Below are 23,544 nucleotides of genomic sequence, written 5' to 3' on the forward strand. Positions count from 1 at the left end.
CGGGAGGTCAGAAGCCCAGATAAGGCTTGTGATTGGCATCCGAAATGGGGGGCAACCTTGTGGGGGCAGAATGCTAAATCTGTGAAATCTGACACATTCTCAGGGTAGATACTGTCACATCTGGGTTGAACTGTAGAACGCCTGGCTGGTGTCTAGAGAATCATTGCATGTGGGGGGGGATCCCCCAATACACACAGTGGAGTTGGGTGCAGAACCCCTTTAGACCACAGCAAATATAATGAGGTCAGACACAGATAATTCTCATCCTTTCTTCTTTGATAGGACAAAAATTACAGGCCACCTCGTGTTTCCAATAGTGATGAAAGAAAAACTCTTTTTCTTTGTAAATCAGTAAGATTGTCCATAAACTTTGTTCAAACCAAAATCCTGATTTATGGCCTGCCAAGCATGCATTGTACATTGGCTTTGTGAATGAGTAGCCTCAAGGAAAGCCATCTTGTCCTTGAGATATTGATCAATGCTCCTACTCCCTGCATTCCTTGATGTTAAAACTCATGATTCCTGCCTATATGACAAATGCATAATTTTTTGAGCTTTTACAAGACATAAAAAAGTATATAACCCTGTAAAAACCGTTCATTCTCTGGAGCACTTTCTTCCCTGTGAAGATTGTTTCCCTTGGGCTGTCCTACCTTGGGTTCTAATAAAATTCTATTTTCTTTTTATATTAGAGTTTTCTCTCTGTGGTAAATTTGTGTTGACAATTGCATGTAAAGAAAGGAAGTCACTCTGGAAACTATTAATAAACAGCAGAAATGTAAGCCATGTGGAACTAGTCAAACATAGAGCAGAAAGATTCCTAGTGACTCTTACTTCGAATAATTTTGTCCTTCTGAAGCTCTTGAGAGTGGGGACCTGTCAGCTGATGTCAGTGTTTTCCTTCTGCAGATTATGAAGTGGGGTACTTTTCCAATGGGAATAGCTCCATGATAATGTAATTATGAGAAAGGCTGTTGAAAATAATAATGATGACTGAGATAAAGAAGCCCATGGTGAAGGATTTTTGGTAGGACTACATTTAGTAATTATAAAATTTTGCTGCTTTGAAGATTTTTCAAAAAATTTTATATGATCTTGCCTCCTTTAGGGAATATAGTCAGTGGTATTGTAATGGCTTTGTATGGTGACAGATGGTGGCTACGTTTGTGGTGAGCATGGCATAAGGAATAGAGTTGTAGAATCACTATGTTGTACCCCTAAAACTAATGTAACACTGTGTGTCCGTTATACTTAAAAAAAAAAAAAAAAAAAGCTTTGTATGACAGGAAAGCTAATCATAATCATAAGGTTATCTTTTTATCATTATAATGTTAATTTTTTAACTCAGTTACTAACTGGAGTATAACACACTTAAAATATCAGTATTGTAGAATAGGATTAGCATTCACTTTGTATATAAATTGGGTAACATTTCATGAAAGAACAAAACATTAATAAGACTGTGAGTCTCCTGGGGGTCCTGATTGATTGTGTCAGAGAGTCCTTGTGACAATGAACATCGTTATCAGGCAGGAAGACTACCGTATTTATAAAATGTCAACTCTCGTTTACTGACCTTAAGTGGAAGCTAGTCCAGAAACGACAATACAGTACTTAGGGTACAGTACTTTTTTAGAGTGTTGGGTAATGTTTGGGTTGGGGATAATTGTGTATGATGGAGGTGAGCAGGGAATAACTACCTTTTCCTTGGAGGAATCAACATGGAGGAGATTCCTGATTGTCAGCTTCTGAGACACAACTGTGCTTGGCTTCCCATCTTCCTCTCTCCTTCCCTCTGGGTGTCAACTATCAATACGAAGCACACATTCTCCTCTTCCCTTCTGTGTTGTAAGTCTTGTAAGGAAGGCCAGTTGTTTTATAATGTTTCCTGTGTCTTGACAGTGGGTTCTGTTCAGAGTAACAGTTAATAAATCTATTTGGGTAGCACATCTTTTTTTTAAAAAAAAGATTTTATTTATTCATTTGAGAGAGAGAGAGCACAAGCAGGGGGGAGGGGTGGAGGGAGAGGGAGAAGCAGACTCCCCACTGAGCAGGGAGCCCAATGTGGGGCTCGATCCTAGGAGCCGGAGATCACGACCTGAGCCAAAGGCAGATGCTTAACTGACTGAGCCACCCAGGCGCCCCGTGAGTACCACATCTAAATCACATTCTCCACTTAGTCTTTCTTCAATAGCTCTTGTCTCTCTCCCTTAATTAATTCTCAATAGGAGTGATGTAGAAGCTTGTTCTTTATTGACAAACTTGAATACCCCAGCATATTGTACCCACGCTTACAGTTGAGACTCACCACACTGGGGCATTTGGATTGTAGATTTCAGTGGCTTACAGTTGCTTGTGCCGCGTGGGAAGGGAGCTCTAAAGGACACTGGGAGCTGGGACAAGGGGTAAAGGGACTTGCTCCTTCCTGTTTGCTTGCTGGTCTTGCCAGGATTGCTCAACCACCCTATACATTGTCAGTGACTGCTGGTGCCTGTCGCTCCAGTCTTTATTTTCCAACTTTCCCAGAATGAGCCTCCTTCCTCCCCCTGGAGGGCAACAGTGCAAGCTGGGGAGCACCTCCCCCTCAGAGGTAAAGTCTGAACCCTGACTCCTCTGACCTTCTAGTTTGTAACTACGCCAAGCTCTGCTCTGGGTCTTAGTCTTAGGGACGGTGGCTGCTTCACTCAACTCCTATCTGTGTCTCACAGAGCTCCATTTTTACTGTTGAAATTCTGCAACGTCACTTTAACCATTTTGTTACATTAAAATCTCTATTGAAAAATCTGTATGACTTCTCTTTTCCTGTGGGATTCCCATCTGATTCAAAGAGAGGTTTGAAAAGCACTCTGAAATTTGGGACAGCTATACGAGTTATTACATAAAATATCTGGGCAGGTATGAGAGTTAAAGAACAGAAAATTACTCTGTAATATTTCTAAAATTACCTGATGTGTTTCAAGGTGATCCAGTAATTATAGGTGTGGTGTGTGTTACCTATACCCATGAGTGAAAATGCCCAAGACATTTAGGAATTTTGTTCGCTAAGTGAAGACAAAACAATGAAGTAAAAAAAAAAAAGTGGGCACCAGGTCAGACAAGGGTAGAGTATCTCTTTATAAAGGGAACAGAAGAAAGAAACATAAAGGTCAAGAAGAAGAGTGCTAAACAGAAAACAGAAATGGTAGACGGTCTAGTTATCTCAATATTTACATTGAATGAAAATAGATTACATCCTCCTATTTTCACATTGATATTTTCAAACCCATATAATATAGCTATATATTGTTTGCAAGAGCAACTAAAACACAGTCACAAAGAAAACCTGGGAATAAGGGTATTGAAGAACATATCCTGTGCAAATATGTGACAAATTGAAGCAACAATGTAAATACTAGGCAGATATTTACATGTATGTTTATATAAGGCAGAAAACATTAATTAGGATAGAGAGAGTTACTATATACAAATACAGGTAATAGGCTATCAAGAAGATGTAACAATCATAAATATGTATGTATGTGACAATATAGCTACAGTATAGAATTAGGGGAAGAAAACCCAGAGAATTATCATGAAAAGTTGTTAAATCCAACTTGGTAGTGGGGGATTTAACAAAATGTTCTCAGAAACGAAGTGATAATACTGAAAAAAATTAGAAATACAGGTTCTGAAAAACAGAATTAACAAGCTTGATCTAATACATAAAGAATCCTACACCCAAGAAATAGAGAGGGGCGCCTGGATGGCTCAGTCAGTTAAGCATCTGACACCTGATTTTGGCTCAAGTCATGATCTCAGTGTTGTGAAATCGAGCCCTGCGTTGGACTCCGGGCTCAGCATGGAGTTGGCTTGAGATTCTCTCTTTCCCTCTGCCTGTGCTCCTCCCCCCATTCATACTTGCTCTCTCTCTCAAAATAAACAAAATCTTAAAAAAAAGAAATAGAGAATATATATTACATGCAAATTATATAAAAATTGCAAAATTTGAATATATACAAAGCAACAAAACCTCTCCAATTTTCAAAGAAAAATATCACAAGGATTCATTATTTTACCACAGTGATAATACATTTAAAATTAATAATAAAAGGTAATTCAAATATTTGGAAACCTAAAAATGTACTTCAACATCATTTGTGTTTTAGAAATGAAGTTAATGATGAAAGTTCTAATTACCACACTTGAGATATATAGCTAAAATGGAAAAAAAAAAAAAAGCAAATTTATATCTCAGGTTACATTTATTAAAAAAAAGACACAAAAAGTAAGTTCAATAATCAACTCAGGAAGATGATCAAGAATTAAAATAAACAGGGGCGCCTGGCTGGCTTAATCGGTTAAGCGTCTGCCTTTGGCCCAGGTCATGATCCTAGAGTCCCAGGAATGAGCCCCGCATCAGGCTCCCTGCTCAGTGAGGAGTCTGCTTCTCCCTCGAACCCTCCCCCATCTCATGCTCTCTCTCTCTCACTCTCTCTCAAATAAATAAATCTTTTAAAAAAGAGAATTAAAATAAACATAAGATATAGTTTAAAGAGCAAACCTTAATGATGAAAATAAATAATTTTGAAGATCATTAAAATATAAACCTAATTCTTTTTACAAATAGCAGTAAAATACATAAGGCTGTGAGGAAAAAAAAGAGAAAAGATCTACATATACAATGTTAGGAATAATACATTATATAACCAAAAAAGTAGAGATTTAAAAACAGAATTCTATGAACAAAATTTATTTCAATAAATTTTAAAATTAGAAATATTACTAAAACTTCCTTATGTAGAAATAGAAAATCTGAACAATAAATATTCAAAAAAATTGAATCAATGACCAAAATTATCCTACAATCAGTGAACACTAAGTCAAATAGTTTTAAAGTCAAATTTTACCAGTCTTCAAGAAATGGCTAATTTTCTTATGTAAAACCTTTTTGAGAACAGAAAAAGAGGGACAACTATCCAGTTCATTTTACAAGGCTAATAGAACATTGATGACAAAACTAGAAAAGGATAGTAGAAGAAAAGTAATTTATTGAATAAATCTCAAAAGGTGAAATAAATACAAAAATCTTAAATAATTAGTAAAGTGAGCACAGCATTTTCAATATCAAACAAAAGATATTTTTCAGATAAAATAGAATATTAGGCAAAAAATTTTTTTGAGAAAAATAGGAGCCTTATATGCTAGTAGAATTAGAAGAGGAGGAAATATGGTAGGTTTATATGTTTAATAAATTGGACCATGAACAACATACAGGTAATGGTGACTGTTTCTCTGTAGGCACCAGAGGCCCTTGGACATTATCAGTATGAGAGGATAGCATCTTTCTGACATGTCAGGGTACAAATCTGGACGTCAGTCACCAATAAGCCTCTCCCTGAACAGGTGTGATGGAGAAAAGCCCATTTCAGATCTACTGCAGGTCAGTGCTCTCAGGGTAAAAAAACAATTGGTCTGTCCATAATTTTCTTGGTTGGCATGTACACTAAAATAACTTTAACTTAGGAAATTCTACTTCTTTTATATTTGAGTATAAGAATAGATTTAGATAAAAGAACAAAAGAAATTTAAGTCACAAAGCCACCATCAAATGGATTCCGTTGTATTCTGCCATTTTAGGAAGAAGAGAAAATATAGTAGCGACAGACCTAGGGGAGCCTTGGTCTTTCCACCCCCTTGAGCTCACAATCTCCGGAAACTAAAAAATAGAGATTGTTTCCTGCTGAGAATTTTCCTTCCCTTTCTGCACTCCAGTTAAATTCTACAAAACAGGATTTAACAAGTCCCATTGGGATACCTTATCCTATTTCCTGACTCTTTACCGTGTTCCCCATAGCTTCTGCAGGTCCTGCTACCTGGTCTTACTTTATAAATTGCATTCCTTGTGGTGACTTGATGAAAAAAATAGGATGCATGGTCAGTTGGGTCAGGTGTGGTATAAAACTTAGCCAACACCAGAGAGCATGGGAAAAATATATGAGTTTCATCTGCCCTAAATACCACGTAATCTATTTGGGGGGGCTAGTGGGTGGGGGGGTGTTGGAGTTTTTGAAACCGAAATAAATCCAAGGTTCTGTTAATTGTGCTATATGAAGGAGCCTGGAAGACATTCTAATGCTTCTTACATTTAGGATCATGGACTCCATAGTGAGTGAAGAAATCAGCAGCAGCAGCATTTTGTCATGAATGTCCCTCTAAGAAAACCAGAGCTAAGTACAGTGAGAGCCCCTCTTCCCCAGGAGCAGATGGCGGTGTGCAGGATGGGTCTTCATCTCTCCCCCGACACCAAACACTCAGAAGCATCTTGAGAGGTGGGTGAGCTGAGCAGAGCATAAAATGCTCTCTTCTGAAAGAAATCCCATTGCCTCTGTTGAGAAAGTTTTTCTTCCAAGAGATCATTGGAAGAAAGTAATTTCAACACTAATGTACAGATGCCATTTACTTTATTGGTATACTTGCACTTCACCCAACTTCTATCCAGTTGGTCTCCTCATTTTTAGCTGTAAATCTGAGATAAGTGTATTATCTAGTCTTTGTTCACTGTACAACATCAGACAGGCTGTAATGAACAATCACAATACAAAATTAATTGTTAGTGTCTGTCAACGCCAAATTTAGCTAACAGGATAATTTAAAAGTTATCTTCCCTTTTAGATACACCTAATATGTACCATTTACTCTCCTGAATTTAGTGTTGAATTTCTTGTTTAAATTATAACATAGCTGTTTGAAGAGGTTTGCTTACAAACCTTTCTATTGCCTCATGGTATTTTCATGAAATAATGGGTTTGATTGACCAAAAAAGGAATTTGTTACAGAAGAAGGGTGCCCTGAAAGTTTTATTTTTAAAATATGAAATTTCTTGTGGTGATTTATTTAAATATAAGAATTATCATCTTTGTGAATCCTTTTAACAGTGCTGTCATCCCAACCAGGTTATATACACCAGCAGATATGAACTGTCTTATATACCCTCAGCTAAGACATGAAGCAGGACATAGAATATGTTTAGTAAATATCTGTGGATTTTGTATTTTGTCTTTTAGCTATTTGCAGGTAGGAGGAAGATGAGGTACTCATTGGTCCTTCCACTTTGGTTTATTGTGTGCCTTCATCATATGAAATTTTAGAAATAGCATTGTGATCTTCATTGGCTCCAGATATTGCAAGAAAGTTGAACTGAATATGACTAACACTTTTCTAAACAGTTAGGGCCAGTGAATCCTATAGTTGGAAGGGACCTTGGCATTCTTCTGGTTCAACACAGGAATCCTGTCTTAAATAGATGGTTAGTCAATTTCTGATTTAAAACATTCACTGACCTAAAGTTCAACTCCAATAAAACAACCAGTTTTCAAGGAGGTGATTCCAATTGTTACAGCTGTTTTTTGAACTAAGATAAAATCATCCTTCAATAATTTCTACTATGAATTCTGATTCTGCCTTTGAAACAGGGCAAAAGATTAGTTGCTTTTGTTTATGAAATCTTTCAAATACTAACTTAACAGAAAAGTTGAATGGGAAACTGATAGGAACTCAATTATGAATTCTTCTAGGATTCTTATTTTAGTGAAATTCAGATGGATTCTGGACTAAAGAAAGATATGGAATCAGGCAAAACAGAAGCAATGGCTTAAAAGCTACAATGATTCAAACTTCAGAGTACCCACTCTGTTACAGAAAGATTCTTTTAAAATTTGATAAGCCACAAAAACCTAAAGATTCACGATAAATAATAATTTTTTTACATAGAGTTAAGCTATAAAATATGCTAATGATTTTATGAATATGAGTCCATAGTTAGGGCTCTTGCTCTAGACTTGGATAGGGATCAGTACTTGTTAAGTGCCAGGCTATGACCCACCCTGAAATCATTCAACCAACATTTTTATTAATTAAATAGAATACAATAATATAGAAAATACATTGCACATAATAAGGACTCAAGGATATATATACTAATGCATGTATGTACCTAGTAGTATTTCTTACTGTAGGAGATGGCAAAATATTTGGGAAAAACTAGATAGGTAGGTAGGCAGGTAGATAGATACAGAATTTAAATATAACAGAGTATAAGAGGGGTGACAGGTGTAACATCCTGACGATGAGATAGCACAATCAAAATAGAACATCTGTAGGGGCGAAAGTCAAAAGACAAAGGTCTCCATTTGAAATCTAGCCAAATTTGTGACAAAAAGCCTACCATTCTCTTATTTCATTCAAGATTATGCTCTCAGTAAAGATTGCAAGGCTTACAAATAATTAATATATTGAAGGAACAAATTCATGAGAAAACCTGATGGAAGAATCACTGACGTGCACCTTACCCTTCTTCCCATCCTCATTTTATAGATACTTGAGATAGCAGCACACATTCGCACATATGGATATATGTATATCGCCATCCAGGAACACACATGGGCAAACCTTTGATAGAATCATTACAAACTGAAGGAAGTGCCCAGTCCTATGAAGGCAATTTAAGTATTATTAACATTTTGAACTGTGGTGAAAGTTAGTCAATAAACATAAGATTTACTGAAGACTGTAATAGCATGCTAGGATTTAGCTTATTGCAGTGAAAAAATTTTCCTTCTGTGTCATTTGGAATGCATAGTTTTCACTTAGTAAGTGACAAATGGGACAAAAATCTCATTGAAGATGTTTTCTTAGGAAATAAATGATGACACACACAGACCTATCATGTTTAAACACTTCCCTCAGGCATTCAGACTTGGTGAGCTCCATTATCTCTTTCACAGGGAAATGGGGGGAAATCAGACCTCTGTCACAGAGTTCATCCTACAGGGATTTCCCCTTAGCCCAGGGATTCAGATGCTTCTCTTTGGGCTCTTCTCCCTCTTCTTTGTCTTCACCCTGTTGGGGAACGGGCTCATCCTGGGGCTCATCTGGCAGGACTCCCGACTGCACACCCCCATGTACTTCTTCCTCTCCCACCTGGCCATCGTCGACATAGCCTATGCCTGCAACACTGTGCCCCAGATGCTGGTGAACCTCCTGAAGCCAGACAAGCCCATCTCCTTTGCTGGCTGCTTGACACAGACCTTTCTTTTCTTGACTTTTGCTCATACTGAATGTCTTGTTCTGGTGGTGATGTCCTATGATCGGTTTGTGGCCATCTGCCACCCCCTCCGATATTCTGCCATCATGAGCTGGAGGGTCTGCATCACCCTGGCATTGACTTCCTGGACTTTAGGAGTCTTCCTGGCCCTAGTACATCTAGTGTTACTCATACCATTGCCCTTCTGTGGACCCCGGAAAGTGAACCACTTTTTCTGTGAAATCATAGCTGTCCTCCAGCTTGCCTGTGTCGATACCCACATTAATGAGATTGTGGTTTTGGCTGGAGCAGTGACTGTGCTGGTGGGACCATTCTCCTCAATTGTGATATCTTACATCCATATTCTATGTGCCATCCTAAAGATTCAGTCAGAGGAGGGGCGCCAGAAAGCCTTCTCCACCTGTTCATCCCATCTCTGTGTGGTTGGACTCTTTTATGGCACAGCCATTATAATGTATGTTGGGCCCAGATATGGGAACCCCAAGGAGCAGAAGAAATATCTCCTCCTGTTTCACAGCCTTTTCAATCCCATGCTCAACCCCCTGATCTATAGTCTGAGGAATAAAGAAGTCAAAGCTGCTCTGAAGAGGATGCTTGAAAAAGAGAGAATGTCATGAAAACCTGTAGAATGATAAAATAACTGAGTTTAAAGGGACCTGAGAAATCATCTCATCCAATATTTACCAGGATTCATAAAAGGATCCTCTAGGGCATCCTTTCATCTTCAGATTTTCCTAGCACTCTCTCCCAAGAAAAATCATTCTACTTTCCTCCCTCTGACATTGAAAGTCAATGCTGCACAAGAAAATGAAAATAACCCCGCTAGCTGCACAGTGGAAACACTTTTAATATAATTATGTGAAATATTCTGAATAAAAGGAAATAAGTTTGTATATTTTTCTGTAATCAGGACTAGTAGACAACATTTTGTAAAATAAAGCAAGGAATTGGCAGAATGTTTAAGATACAGCAATTGGGAGAGATTGATAACGTAATAATTTCAATATTTGAAATTCAGCAGCTGTCATCTCCTTCAAAAATAGGTCTACATTGGGATTCTCTCTCTCCCTCTCCCACTCCCCATAAGTATCTCTGTCTCCAGCCAGAGAAACTAATGGGAAATGTAGAGAAATACTCATGTGCTTTCAGATTTATTCTCATCATATCTAATAACCCTCTAACTGTGATTGAAAACATCCAAGATTTCCAATATTAGAATATCGGTAAAATATATATTTAAATGGAACATGCATACTAAAGAATATCTTCTTAAAAATCAGGGTCAGGTTTTATTGTATATTTGTTGACTCGTAATATATTTATAATTCAAATTACATGAAAAAAGGAAGATTACTAATGCCATAAGCATAATCCAATTTTTTTAAAAGATTTTAATTTTTTAAGAGAGAGAGAGCATGAGCAGGGGGAGGGGCAGAGGGAGAAGGAGAAGCCAATTTTCCGCTGAACAAGGAGCCCAATGCAGGGCTCGACCCTAGGACCCTGGGATCATGACCTGAGCCAAAGGCAGAAGCTTAACTAACTGACCCACCCAGATGCCCCAATAATATCCAATTTTTGAGGGAAAACTCACGATAATAAAGAAAGGATTTTTCTTCTATTTGCTTATCTGAATTTTCAAATCCAACTGAGGAATCTGTATTGTTTATATAATGAAGAAATACAAAGTTTTTTGAAAAGCACAATTTTAAAAATAGAAAGTCTGTGAAACAGTTAAATGCAGGTTTATAAATAATCTGATCATGTAGAGACAAAAAAATTATGGGCTGGAATAATTGGAAAATATAAGAAAACAGGAATCGAGTTATGCATCAAATAATTTGCAAATAGATGAAGAAATGACATTGGAAATGGGAGATGATGAAGGTACCATCGAACAACACTTAAGCGGGGAACTGGAATGGGAAATGTGGAAGAGTAAAGAATAATGTTTAGTTGAGAAACAAGGTTTTATAAGTAGGTGCTGTAAGTGACCTTGGGTAATGATAGTGTAGCTCTGTTTGCATTGAGTAACTTACTTGCAAAGAGAAATAGCAATTATTTGGCTTCCTTTCTACATAGACTAGTTTTAGGATTTCTAAAATAGAAACAATAAGCAATATAGCAGAGTACCTATCTTGAAAATCATGTTATGATAAAGCACCTAAAAATACTGGATAAAATATTTTAAAAACCATAACTTTTAAGTGCACACCTGGGCTTGCAAAAGCATAAATAAAATTCTCAAAGAACAAAGATGAGGCACAATCACCAACTGAGTGGTGAGACTGTAAGCCAGCATCTGGCTTTCAGGTCACTTTCAATCCCCAGGATTCCGGGTTGCAATGACTGCAAGCCCATGAGAGATACAGCCTTCCCTTATGTAAGGCAGGAAATCAGAATAAAGACGCCTTCATGAAACTGGACCCTTCCTCCATTACCATCGGGAATACAGTAATAAGCAGCTAACTGAGAAGTTAACTTCTCAGTTGAATCTACAAAAGTCATAGGACAGTGGGAGAATATCTTTAAAGCGTTTAAAAACAGGTGTCAATCAAAAATTTTATATACAGAAGAGTACCCTTCCAAAACTCAGATGAAATAAACACGTTCCCAGACAAAAACAAAAATAAAACCAACAAGCAAACAAATGAATTTGAGTCTTTATTGCCAATAGGTCTACACTGCAAGAAATCCTAAAGAAATACCTTTTTTCTAGCTGCAGGAATGCTCCTGGATCATAATGGGTATAATTTTTTTTCTCTAAATATTAAGAATATTTACTTTATCTTTGGTTTTCAAAAATGTTACTATAGAATTTCCAGTTATCTTTTATATCAGTTTATCCTGCTTATGACTTGCTGAGATTTATGCATTCATGGGAGCACACTTTCACCATGATTGGGAAATGCTCAAAAATAATTTCTCCAAAATTTGCTTTTTTCCCCATTATGTTTTTCTTTCTTCTTGAGTATATGTTAGAATTTTTTTTACCACACTCCTTTATATCTTTCAGACTCAACTTCATTTTTCCATTATTTTTCTTTTTATGTTTTTATTTGATACTTTTCTGTTAATCTTAATATTAGACATTGGTCCTGCTCTCTGCCGGGCACAATCATCTGTTAAATTCATCCAGCGTCTTTTCAATTTATTATATATTACTGTTTCAGAATGAATATTTGATTCTTTTTGTAGATTCTGATACTTCACTGAAATATTACATTTTTTATTCTTTATATCTTCATTTCCCTTTTCTTTGACAGATTATAGTTATTTGAGTTTTTATTTGTAACTTTAGTATCTGTTATATCTGGGACCTCTACTGTTGACTCTTTTACTTCTTGATTAGTTATAACTTCTCCTTGCTTTTTCATGTGTTAAATGATGCATTTTAGAAGCTGTAAATTTTGTCAGACTTCTATAAAGATTATTGATATGTTTTTGTTTTTCCCTGAAAAAGCAGTGAAATTTGTTGAGGATCACCTTGTTTCTCTTGGGGTTCCATTTTAGGTTAGTTAAAACTAACCAATTTCAGCGTTACCCCTACTGCTCAGGCATCATTTCTGTGTCTACACCAAGGTCTTTATGAAGAGATCTCCATCCTGGCTAGACGGTAACTCCAAATCCCCTGGAACATTTTGCAACTTCTGAAGTTTCTGTTCAGCTCCTTTCAATTCCTCCCAGCTCTCCTCATCTTTTGGCACCTCAGCCATTGGTCTCCTTTAGGTTTCAGCATCCATGTACTTAGGACTAAGAAATGCCTAAGAAAACTCCCCACTCCCCTCATACAGTTCCTTCCTCTTCCACGTCCCCATGCCAACTCAATTCCCAGTTCTTTTATTTTTCTGTAACTCCAATTTCTGTTGCTTGCACCCAGCAAGACTGCAACTTTCTGCTTGGACTCTACTTTTATGGCCACTGTTTGGGAATGTCTTCTGGAAGAAAGCCTCTGTGAATGTGAGCTCACTTTATATATCTTTTTCTCAAGGAGCACAACCCTGTACTATTGGTATACTTCCTAAACACCCTCATGTGAAGCCTAAACTCACTTCTAATTATCTTAGCAACTTTGCCTTGCTCAACAAAGCATTAAATATCATCAAATAAAAATTTTGTGAAAAATTGATCTCATTAATGATTAAAGCAGCATGAAAATAATGTTGCCAGTTTGAAGAGGACTTAGAAAGGGCATTTATATGTAATTCATCCAAATGGCAAACTGCTCCGGTTTTGTTTTTATACTGAAGTCTCTCTTAATAGGTAGGTAAGAACTGAGGCAATATAATCCTGAACGATATTCCAAAAGATATGATTATTCTGAAATCTCAAGTCATGTACCTGAGAAGCAAATGTTAAGGAAGTTGACTTGTGGTTGTTAATCATAGATACCATGTGATAAGGTTTCATTGTCTGACAAGCAAGTAATTAGCTGGGTTGGATTGAATTGTGTTCACTCAAAATTTACATGTTGAAATCATGGTGCTGTAATACCTCAAAGAGGGACTTTTTGGAGATGGGGTTTTATAGAGGTAATTATATCAACATGAGGTATTTAGAGTAGCTCTAAACAATATAGCTGGTCTCCTTATAAGAAGAGATTAGGACACAGATATAAACATGTGAAGACACAAGAAGATAGCCATCTACAAGCCAAGAAGAGGGACCTTGGAAGGAACCAACCCGGTCCACACTGAAATCTCAGTATACTAACACACAGGACTGTGAGAAAATAAACTTCTATTGTTTATGCATCCCAGACTGTGCTAATTTGTTATGGCAGCCCTAGCAAACTAATAGAGAGGTGAAATAGAGAATCAAATGAATATTAATTAGCAGAGAGCCAAGCATTGTTAGGTGCAAATCAGTTACCAAAGATACCGTTTAAGCAGCTACTGGAAAATTCTTCACCATGACAAAGAGTTTATTTCAAGTTTGGGAACAAAAAAAAATTTTTTTTCTTAATTGTGAAAGTCTTTTATTGAGGTCTTTTGGGAAAAAAATAGCATCTCTAGTATCATTATACAAAACTCTTATCTTAGATATCTTCAGGTTAACGTTCACTTTATGAAAGCACAATGATCACATCAAGATTATCTATAAATTTGCCAAGCATTGCATTTCTCTGAGACCCTCTGAAAGAATCATATAAGCAAAATTTACCTTAAAAATTAATTGACCCTGCATGAAAATAAACACCATTATGGACAGTATGGATGTATGTGATATATATATATTCTTTAGTCACTACACCAGGTTGATGATTAGCAGATTGAATTCAAAAGAGCAAAAAAGGAATCTCATCCATGCTAACTCTTCCCTAACTTCATGTTTTAAACATCAAGTGCAATAAAGTTTGGAGAAATCATCAGAAACCTAGTTATAAGGCTTCTAAACAGACAAGAGTTAGAGATATGAAAGGCTAGAAAAGTTTCTTTACATTTATCTAAGCTTATATGATGTGAAGAGCAGCTGTATGCTATCTGTGAAGACAGGAAATATGCTTTTTCTTCAAAAAAATGTAGGCAGTGGTCAATAGAAATAATGTAGTAAGGATCTCCGAAAATCCTCTGCTCTGTAAAGAAAAAAGTACACTGACAAATTTGTAGAAATCAACTCTTTCAGAACTCAGGGGGGAAAAAGGCACAATCTGGGGAGTGTGCATGCAAGAAAAACTGCTGACCTTGTTATGAACCATGAGCTTTGGGGTGGTTCAACTTGCTGTGTTTCCATCACCAACTCCCCAGCTTTGCGATATCCTCAAAAACCAATAGCCCCACAGTCATCATGGAAACCAACATCTCTGCAGCCTCTGGAGGGAGAGAATATGGTTGAAGCAATAAAAGAGCAAATAATTGGTAATCTATTGAAATTAGGTTGATATTAACCTAAACCATATTATTATAAATTAAAATGCTAATCATAATCCCCAGGGGTAGCCCCTAAGAAAATAACTCGAAAATATATATTTGTGTGTGTGTGTGTGTGTGTGTGTGTGTGTGTATAAAGAAACAACAAGAGAATTAAATAGTGCACTATAAAATATTTAACAAAAAGGGGCCAGTAATGAAGGAATGAACAGAGGAACAAAACATCATAAGATATATGGAAAACAAATAGCAGTTAGTGTATAAATGTTGATGTTGGGTTTGGGGGCACCTGGATGGCTCAGTGGGTTAAGCAGTCAGCTCTTGATTTCGGCTAGGTCATGATCTCAGGGTCCTGGGATTGAGCCCAGCCTGGAGCCCCGCGTGGAGCCCACGTGTCAAGCCCTCCATTGAGGCCTGCCTTGGGCTCCATGCTCAGTGGGGAGTCTGCTTCTCTCCTGCTCCCTCTGCCCCTCCCCACACTTGCTCACTCTCTCTCTCTAGAATAAATAAATAAATCTTAAAAAAAAAAAATAAATGTTGATGTTGGGCTTAGAGCCCAGGTAGACCTTAGGTCCTGTACTCTTACACTCTCATCCAAATTGTGGAATTAAGACTAAATTTTATCAACATCTGAGCATACAATGTACATTTTCAATGTTTAATAAGCAATACAAAAACATATATAAACTGATAGCAATCACCAAAGACAGCCAGAAGAAGGGAAGAGAGAACAGAGGGCATAGGGGTATGGAAGTGCATTTCTAAATGTATACTATGGATCAGCCTCTACATAAAGCAGGTACTCTCTCAACAACAGAGGGAAGACATGAGAGGGAAGCTTATAATTGGAGTCTTGTAAGTCTCTTTAAAGATGTTGGATTTCCTCTCTTGAGATAAGAGGTCAGTGGGCACTGCTGATCCACACTGATGTGCACTAGGCTAACATTCAGTCTGGAACACTGCATTTGGGAAGAGGCCTGGTGGGACACACTAATTTAAGTGTTATCAGCATGTAAAACGCAGTGAAATCCTTGGGACTGATGAGGCCCCATAGAAAGTGGACAGAAAATAGATACAAAGAATAAACCTTGAAAAATGTCAGTGTTCAGAGGTTGGGGAAACGAGGAGAAACCCACCAAGGAGACAGAGAAGGAGCCACCAGGAAGGTAGAAGCAGAACCACAGGGGGAGCAGAACATCATGAGAGTCGAAGGAAAGGAGTGTTTCAAAGAGAGAACACTGTTGACTGGGTTAAATGGTGCTGGCAGGTCAAGTCAGATAAGGACAGAGAACTACTGGTTTAGCAAAATCAAGATAATTAGTGTCTTTGAGAAAAAGAGTTTCACGTGCTGACTGGATGTGTTCAAGGGAATAGGAGCAAAGACATTTGAGACAAATTGCTGGAGAGAAGTTCTTGAGTAGGCAGGAGGGGTGGGATTCACAACCTAAGTGGCAGGCTGTCCTTCATGAGGGTCGAAGCCAGTAACTTCACAGTAACAGCAGAGGAGTTGGGAATGAATGCAGATCCAGGATCCTGGTCAATGTTTTAGTTAAGATTGTGAATTATCATCTGATAGCTTCTGCGTTCTCAGTGACTGTCAGTCAGTAGCTGGGACTGTGGGTGGGAGGACTCCTGGGAGGTTAAAGAGAGAAAATATGGGGGAAAAATCCTCTTAGAGAGGAGACTAGGGAAACAGGATGAGTTCTGGTGGCATCGAGGACCGAACTGATGTGAATACTTATGAATTTAAAGTGGCCTGAGTCATCAGGGTTATGTGTTTTTCTTCAGATGTGTGGAGGTGGGCAAGGCCATCCACCATTTAAATTCAGTCTAACACCTAAAGGTGTAGAACAGAGGCATTAAAATTACCTCTCTAAGTGTAGGATGGAAAAAGAAATGTTAAAAAAATGAACACGTATTTAGGGGGTGGTTTGTAATCAAAGGAAGACAGGAAAGCACTGAGGGAATACGGTTCAATCTCTGAGTTTCCATGTAAAAATAAATATTTGCGATGGAAATTTTTGATAATTCACTTTACAGTAACACTTTTCAGCAGACAGAGATTGTTCACTCCCTAAGGAGGATATAGTCCTTTGAGGTGCTGCCTTAACAAGCCCCATGGGGGCACACTTACATCATAACATTTAAACCATTCCAAGAGGGGAGGTGGAAGCCGGCACACTTGAAGATCAAGTACATAAAAGTCCGAATACTTGAGGCTTGTACTATGTGACATAAGCCATCAATATGACTTGTATCTGCTACATTTTCATGCCAACATCCTCCTGAGTAGGATCACTCATGCCATTCTTCCTGAGTTCTCACTTTTCTGCATAAGCAGGTGCACACGCACACACACACACACACACACACACACACACACACGGATAACAGAGCTGGAGAACTCTGCATAGGTTTTACACTGCTCTGTAGGGAAGACAGAATGGTGGGAAGACACTTTGTAATGTGTTCCCTGGATGCCACAGGTATGCCTCTGGGCAATGGGTTTGTTTTAGGTGATCAGAGTATAAAGCTCTCCCATCTAGATACCTCCTGAGCACCTCTGAGTACTGTCCTCTTGGTCAAGCTAGAAAGGATATCTGGGACTCATCATCCACCAAACCTGCTTCAGGGAGTAGGTGACTCGTTTGCCCATCTCTGTGAGTTTTCCTGTACATTCAAGCCGAGTTTAAGGGATATACCAGAAATAGCATCCCCCTTTTACAAATCATTGTAGATAAACTGGTTGATGAGTAACAGAAGAGCAAGACAGAAGGATGGCAGAAATCATCAGGTTTAAAAAGAAGAAAAAGCCACTTTTGTGAGACCTCTTTCTCCCATTATGCTGGGGATCTCAGTAGTACCAGTATTACTGACCACTATGCTGTCACAAGCCCTCCTCGGTCACACTTATGGGAAGAGGCAGATACCATGTGACTCATGCTATCTAACTGAAAGGTGCATAAGAGCCATCTAATCCATTTGCCTCTTTTTACAATTGAAGAACATGAGCCAGAGGTCTTCCACAATTTTCCTTGACTTGTCATTTCTTCCCAAGCTGCACAATCTGCTCCTACCACATCTTAGAAATATCTTCCAACCAGGGAAGTGAGAACACTAGGGGTCCATCTATATGCTGCCCAGGAGGGAGGTCTTAATCAGTAGCAGGGAGAAATCCTATAGCTAGTTGATAAAACTCCATTATTATTTTTTGTTTATCTGTGAAGCTTCGTAGAGGTCCCTGATTAGCTTTTTCTTATTGGGTGTTCCAAGCTTGCTCTTCAGGGATGGTAGTCCTCATCCTAGGGGAACACTTTGATCCTAAATGGGATTATGTGATCACTAGTTTTGCTTAAAATTAGGATGAAAGTATAGCTGGTGGAAATATGGTAAAAACCACTACTACAGAGCTCCTCTATTTCACCTATGTTTTGTATCTGGCAGCATATTCAGTGAAAACATTTGCGCTATAAAATTTAAAAAATTTAAATGCTCTCTTTACTTTTTAAGTCACTTTTGAGAAGTGTTTTTTTTTAAACAATGTAACTAAAGTGAAAATGTGTTATTGTTAAATTTAAAAAATGCAAAAAGAAATAGGAGAATCCAGGTCAGTGTGTGTGATATGATGTAATGAGATGATCTTTTCTTTGTTTGAATTCTATGTAAGAAATATTTGCGCTTGAGTGGGGGTGCACGAGTGCATGCGTGTGTTTCTGAATTTCTGAGTTAATCAAGTTGTTTCTTTGGTCTGACTGTCTTTGCCCCAATACCACACTGACTTAATTAATGTGGCTTTATGATAAGTGCTGGCAATGGAATAACTCCTTCCTCATTCTTCTCAAGATTTTCATGGCTATCCTTGACATTTGCATTTTCATGTAACATTTAGAATAAGATTATTAACTTCCACACATTAAAAAACCTGCTGGGATTCTGATTTGAATTTCATTGAAAGTATAGATAATCTGGAGAGATTTAGAACTTTATAAATCATCTAATCTGTAAACACATGCACATATAAATATCCTTCATTTTGTCCATTGACCTTGAATCCAGAGATTTTATAAAATCCCTCATTGATTTCAAGAGTTTATCTATAATTTTTTTTAAAGATTTTATTTATTTATTTGAGAGAGAGAAAGCATGTGAGAGAGAGAGAGCGAGAACATGAGCAGGGTACAGGGGCAAAAGGAGAGGGAGAAGCAGACTCCCACTGAGCAGGGAGCCTGATGCAGGGGCTCCATCCCAGGACCCTGGGATCATGACCTGAGCTGAAGGCAGATGCCTAACTGACTCAGCCACCCAGGCACCCTATCTATAATTTTTTTTAAATTTCTACATACATAATTGTGTTTTTGTGAATAATGACATTTTATAGTCTCCATTTTAATTCTTATGCCTTTTACTTTTTATTCTTCCTATATACTCGCTAGTTATTGAGTCAATGTTAAATAGACATAATGTTATGATAGCAGAGTAGGCTTGTCTCCTAGCTCAGAAAAAGCTTTTAATATTTCATTAATTAAATGTAATGTTTCTATAGGTTTTGTAAATATTTTCTCAGATTAAAGTTCCTTTCTATTTGAAGTTTGCCAAGTCTTTTTTAGGAAATAGATCCTGAATTTTATCTTGTTGGTGGATTTTTTTCCCATTAGTATTGTACAGTATCTCCTCTGTGCCGATAAATGCTTTGGAATGATATTACTATGGCCACTACTAGTTTCTATGTGCTAAGAACATGTTTTTTCAATATTTCTTTTTAAACTTTGTGTGTGTACATATGTGTGTGTGTGTGTGTGAGAGAGAGAGAGACAGACAGACAGACAGACAGAGACAGGGAGACAGAAAGAGAAGAGTTTGGATTTATGTTTGGGCGGTTTAGGTATGATTCTTGTAAGATTTTGTAAATTGATTTTCTGATTTTCATCTAATATGATTAACTCTGTCTTTTAGTGACTTATATTTACGTATAATGCAGTAATATATATAGATTTATTAATGCCAGCTTATTTTGTATTTTCTGTTTATCAAACCTCATTTGCTTTTTTATTTCCTTTTTTTCCCCTTCTGCTTGCTCCTGGATTGACAATGCTTTTAGTTTCTTTTATTTGCCTTATAATTTTGAAAACTATAGATTTTATGTCTGTTTTTGATGATTTTCATTAATTGGTAATATCCAAGTTTAGTAAATTATTCTAACAAATTTAAAGTCATTTGGGGTTTCAATTCTCATCAAGGAAATTTAGTACGCATTACCTATCAAACATCCCTTCCTTGTTTACTTACTATTTTTAGATTTCATCTCACCCCTTTAAAATACCAAAATAATTATTCTATAATCCATAGGCCATAAAATTTACCAGCATATTTTTTCAAGTGATGTGTCAAAATTATTTGTGTCAATATTACTATTGTATTTTAAAAAAAACCTCTGATTCACGCTTATTCTATGGAGGAATATACTTTAATAGGGTACTGAGGATCTGTAGGTTTCCCTCCTTATCTGTATGTCCAATAATGTCTTTGCCGTCATTCATTCAAGAGAGTTCTTGAAGGTACATTTTACTTATTTTATTTTTTTTAAGATTTTACTTATTTATTTGACAGAGAGAGACACAGCGAGAGAGGGAACACAAGCAGGGGAGTGGGAGAGGGAGAAGCAGGCTTCCCGCTGAGCAGGGAGCCCAATGCGGGGCTCGATCCCAGGACCCTGAGATCATGACCTGAGCCGAAAGCAGACACTTAATGACTGAGCCACCCAGGCGCCCCTTGAAGGTACATTTTAGAACAACAGCTTACCTCTTTGGCAAATTAAGGTAGTAGGTTGTATATTCAGACCCTTTCTTGCTGATGAGAAGTCACTGGCACTGGAATTATTGTTCCTATGTATTTTATTGTTCTTATATTTGGTAACTCTTAATATTTCCTCTTAATCCTGGAAAAAAGTAAATGATAAAACAGTCTAACAAAAGTTACTGAAGAGACAAATGAAATTAGTGCTTCTATTAAAGAATCACAAAGTCAGGGTGCCTGGGTGGCTCAGTCAGTTAAGCATCCAACTCTTGATCTCAGCTCAGGTTTTTTTTTTTTTTTTTGCCTTTTTTGTAACTGGTTTTTTGTTTTGTTTTTTTTTAATTTTATTATGTTGTGTTAGTCACCATACAATACATCATTAGTTTTTGATGTGGTGATCCACGATCCATTGTTTTCGTATAACACCCAGTGCTCCATGCAGTATGTGCCCTCCTTAATACCCATCACTGGGCTAACCAATCCCCCCTCCCCTCTAAAACCCTGTTTGTCGCTCAGAGTCCAGAGTCTCTCATGGTTCATCTCTCCCTCCAATTCCCACCCCCCATTTTTCCCTTCCTTCTCCTAATGTCCTCCATGCTATTCCTTATGTTCCACAAATAAGTGAAACCATATGATAATTGACTTTCTCTGCTTGACTTATTTACTTAGCATAATCTCCTCCAGTCCCATCCATGTTGATGTAAAAGTTGGGTATTCATCCTTTCTGATGGCTGAGTAATATTCCATTGTATATATGGACCACATCTTCTTTATCCATTCATCTGTTGAAGGGCATCTCGGCTCTTTCCACAGTTTGGCTATTGTGGACATTGCTGCTATGAACATTGGGGTGCATATGGCCCTTCTTTTCACTACATCTGTGTCTTTGGGGTAAATACCCAGGAGTGCAATTGCTGGGTCATAGGGTAGCTCTATTTTTAAATTTTTGAGGAACCTCCACACTGTTTTCCAGAGTGGCTGTACCAACTTGCATTCCCACCAACAGTGTGAGAGGGTTCCCCTTTCTCCACAACCTCTCCAACATTTGTTGTTTTTTGACTTGTCCATTTTTGCCATTCTAACTGGTGTAAGGTGGTATCTCAATGTCGTTTTGATTTGAATTTCCCTGATGGCTAATGATGATGAACATTTTTTCATGTGTCTGTTAGCCATTTGTATGTCTTCTTCAGAGAAGTGTCTGTTCATCTCTTCTGCCCACTTTTTGACTTGATTATTTGTTTTTTGGGTATTGAGTTTGAGAAGTTCTTTATAGATGTTGGATACCAGCCCTTTATCTGTAGTGTCATTTGCAAATATCTTCTCCCATTCTGTGGGTTGCCTCTTTGTTTTGTTGACTGTTTCCTTTGCTGTGCAGAAGCTGTTTATCTTGATGAAGTCCCAAAAGTTCATTTTTGCTTTTGTTTCACTAGCTTTTGGAGATGTATCTTAAAAGAAGTTGTTGTGGGCGATGTCAAAGAGGTTACTGCCTATGTTCTCCTCTAGGATTTTGATGGATTCCTGTCTCACATTGAGGTCTTTCATCCACTTTGAGTTTATCTTTGTGAAAGGTGTTAGAGAATGGTCGAGTTTTATTCTTCTGCATGTGGCTGTCCAATTTTCCTAGCACCATTTATTGAAGAGACTGTCTTTTTTCCATTGCATGGTTTTTCCTGCTTTGTCAAAGATTATTTGACCATAGAGTTGAGGGTCCATATCTGGGTTCTCTATTCTGTTCCATTGGTCTATATGTTTGTTTTTGTGCCAGTACCATGCTGTCTTGGTGATCACAGCTTTGTAATATAGCTTGAAATCGGGCAACGTGATGCCCCCAGGTTTGTTTTTCTTTTTCAACATTTCCTTGGCGATTTAGGGTCTTTTCTGATTCCATACAAATTTTAGGATTGTTTGTTCCAGCACTTTGAAAAATGTCATTGGAATTTTGATTGGGATGGTGTTGAAGGTATAGATTGCTCTGGGTAGCATAGACATTTTAAGAACGTTTATTCTTCTGATCCATGAGCATGGAATATTTTTCCATCTTTTTGTGTCTTCTTCAATTTCTTTCATGAGTGTTCTGTAGTTCCTAGAGTATAGATCCTTTACCTCTTTGGTTAGGCTTATTCCGAGGTATCTTATGGTTTTTGGTGCTATTGTAAATGGAATCGTTTCTCTAATTTCTCTTTCTACAGTTGCGTTGTTAGTGTATAAGAAAGCAACTGATTTCTGTGCATTGATTTTGTATCCTGCCACATTACCGAATTGCTGTATGAGTTCTAGTAATTTGGGGGTGGAGTCTTTTGGGTTTTCCACATAAAGTATCATGTCATCTGCGAAAAGAGAGAGTTTGACTTCTTCTTTGCCAATTTGAATACCTTTTATTTCTTTTTGTTGTCTGATTGCTGTTGCTAGGACTTCTAGTACTATGTTGAACAACAGTGGTGAGAGTGGGCATCCTGGATGTGTTCCTGATCTTAAGGGAAAGGCTCTCAGCTTTTCCCCATTGAGGATGATATTCGCTGTGGGTTTTTCAAAGATGGATTTTATGAACTTGAGGAATGTGCCCTCTATCCCTATACTCTGAAGAGTTTTCATCAGGAAAGGATGTTGTATTTTGTCAAATGCTTTTTCTGCATCAATTGAGAGGACCATATGGTTCTTCTCCCTCCTCTTATTAATGTGTTCTAGCACATTGATTGATTTGCAAATGTTGAACCACCCTCGCATCCCGGGGATAAATCCCACTTGGTAGGGTGGATGATCCTTTTAATGTATTGTTGGATCCTATTAGCTAGGATTTTGTTG

The 23,544-nt window shown here is 37.6% G+C and overlaps 2 protein-coding genes and 1 long non-coding RNA gene across 3 annotated transcripts in view; all 3 read left to right on the top strand.

Moving 5' to 3' along the window:
• The window catches only part of LOC118532568 (olfactory receptor 2A2-like), a 220,561-nt gene that overhangs the window by 144,252 nt on the left and 52,765 nt on the right, over positions 1-23,544 (top strand).
• Positions 290-6,302, top strand: LOC144379684 (uncharacterized). The gene is made up of 4 exons (XR_013443018.1): positions 290-351; positions 1,714-1,848; positions 5,278-5,419; positions 6,129-6,302. It is a non-coding gene; the product is annotated as an uncharacterized LOC144379684 (long non-coding RNA).
• On the top strand, positions 8,767-9,699 carry LOC118532561 (olfactory receptor 2A25). The gene has a single exon (XM_036087235.2). It carries the CDS (start codon positions 8,767-8,769, stop codon positions 9,697-9,699), a length of 933 nt encoding a protein of 310 aa, XP_035943128.2.

The sequence above is a fragment of the Halichoerus grypus genome, chromosome 12 (assembly GCF_964656455.1).
Source record: "Halichoerus grypus chromosome 12, mHalGry1.hap1.1, whole genome shotgun sequence".
NCBI lineage: Eukaryota > Metazoa > Chordata > Mammalia > Carnivora > Phocidae > Halichoerus > Halichoerus grypus.

Coding starts and splice junctions, on each gene's coding strand:
- LOC118532561 (XM_036087235.2), top strand. CDS start 8,767: ATGGGGGGAAATCAGACCTCTGTCACAGAGTTCATCCTACAGGGATTT.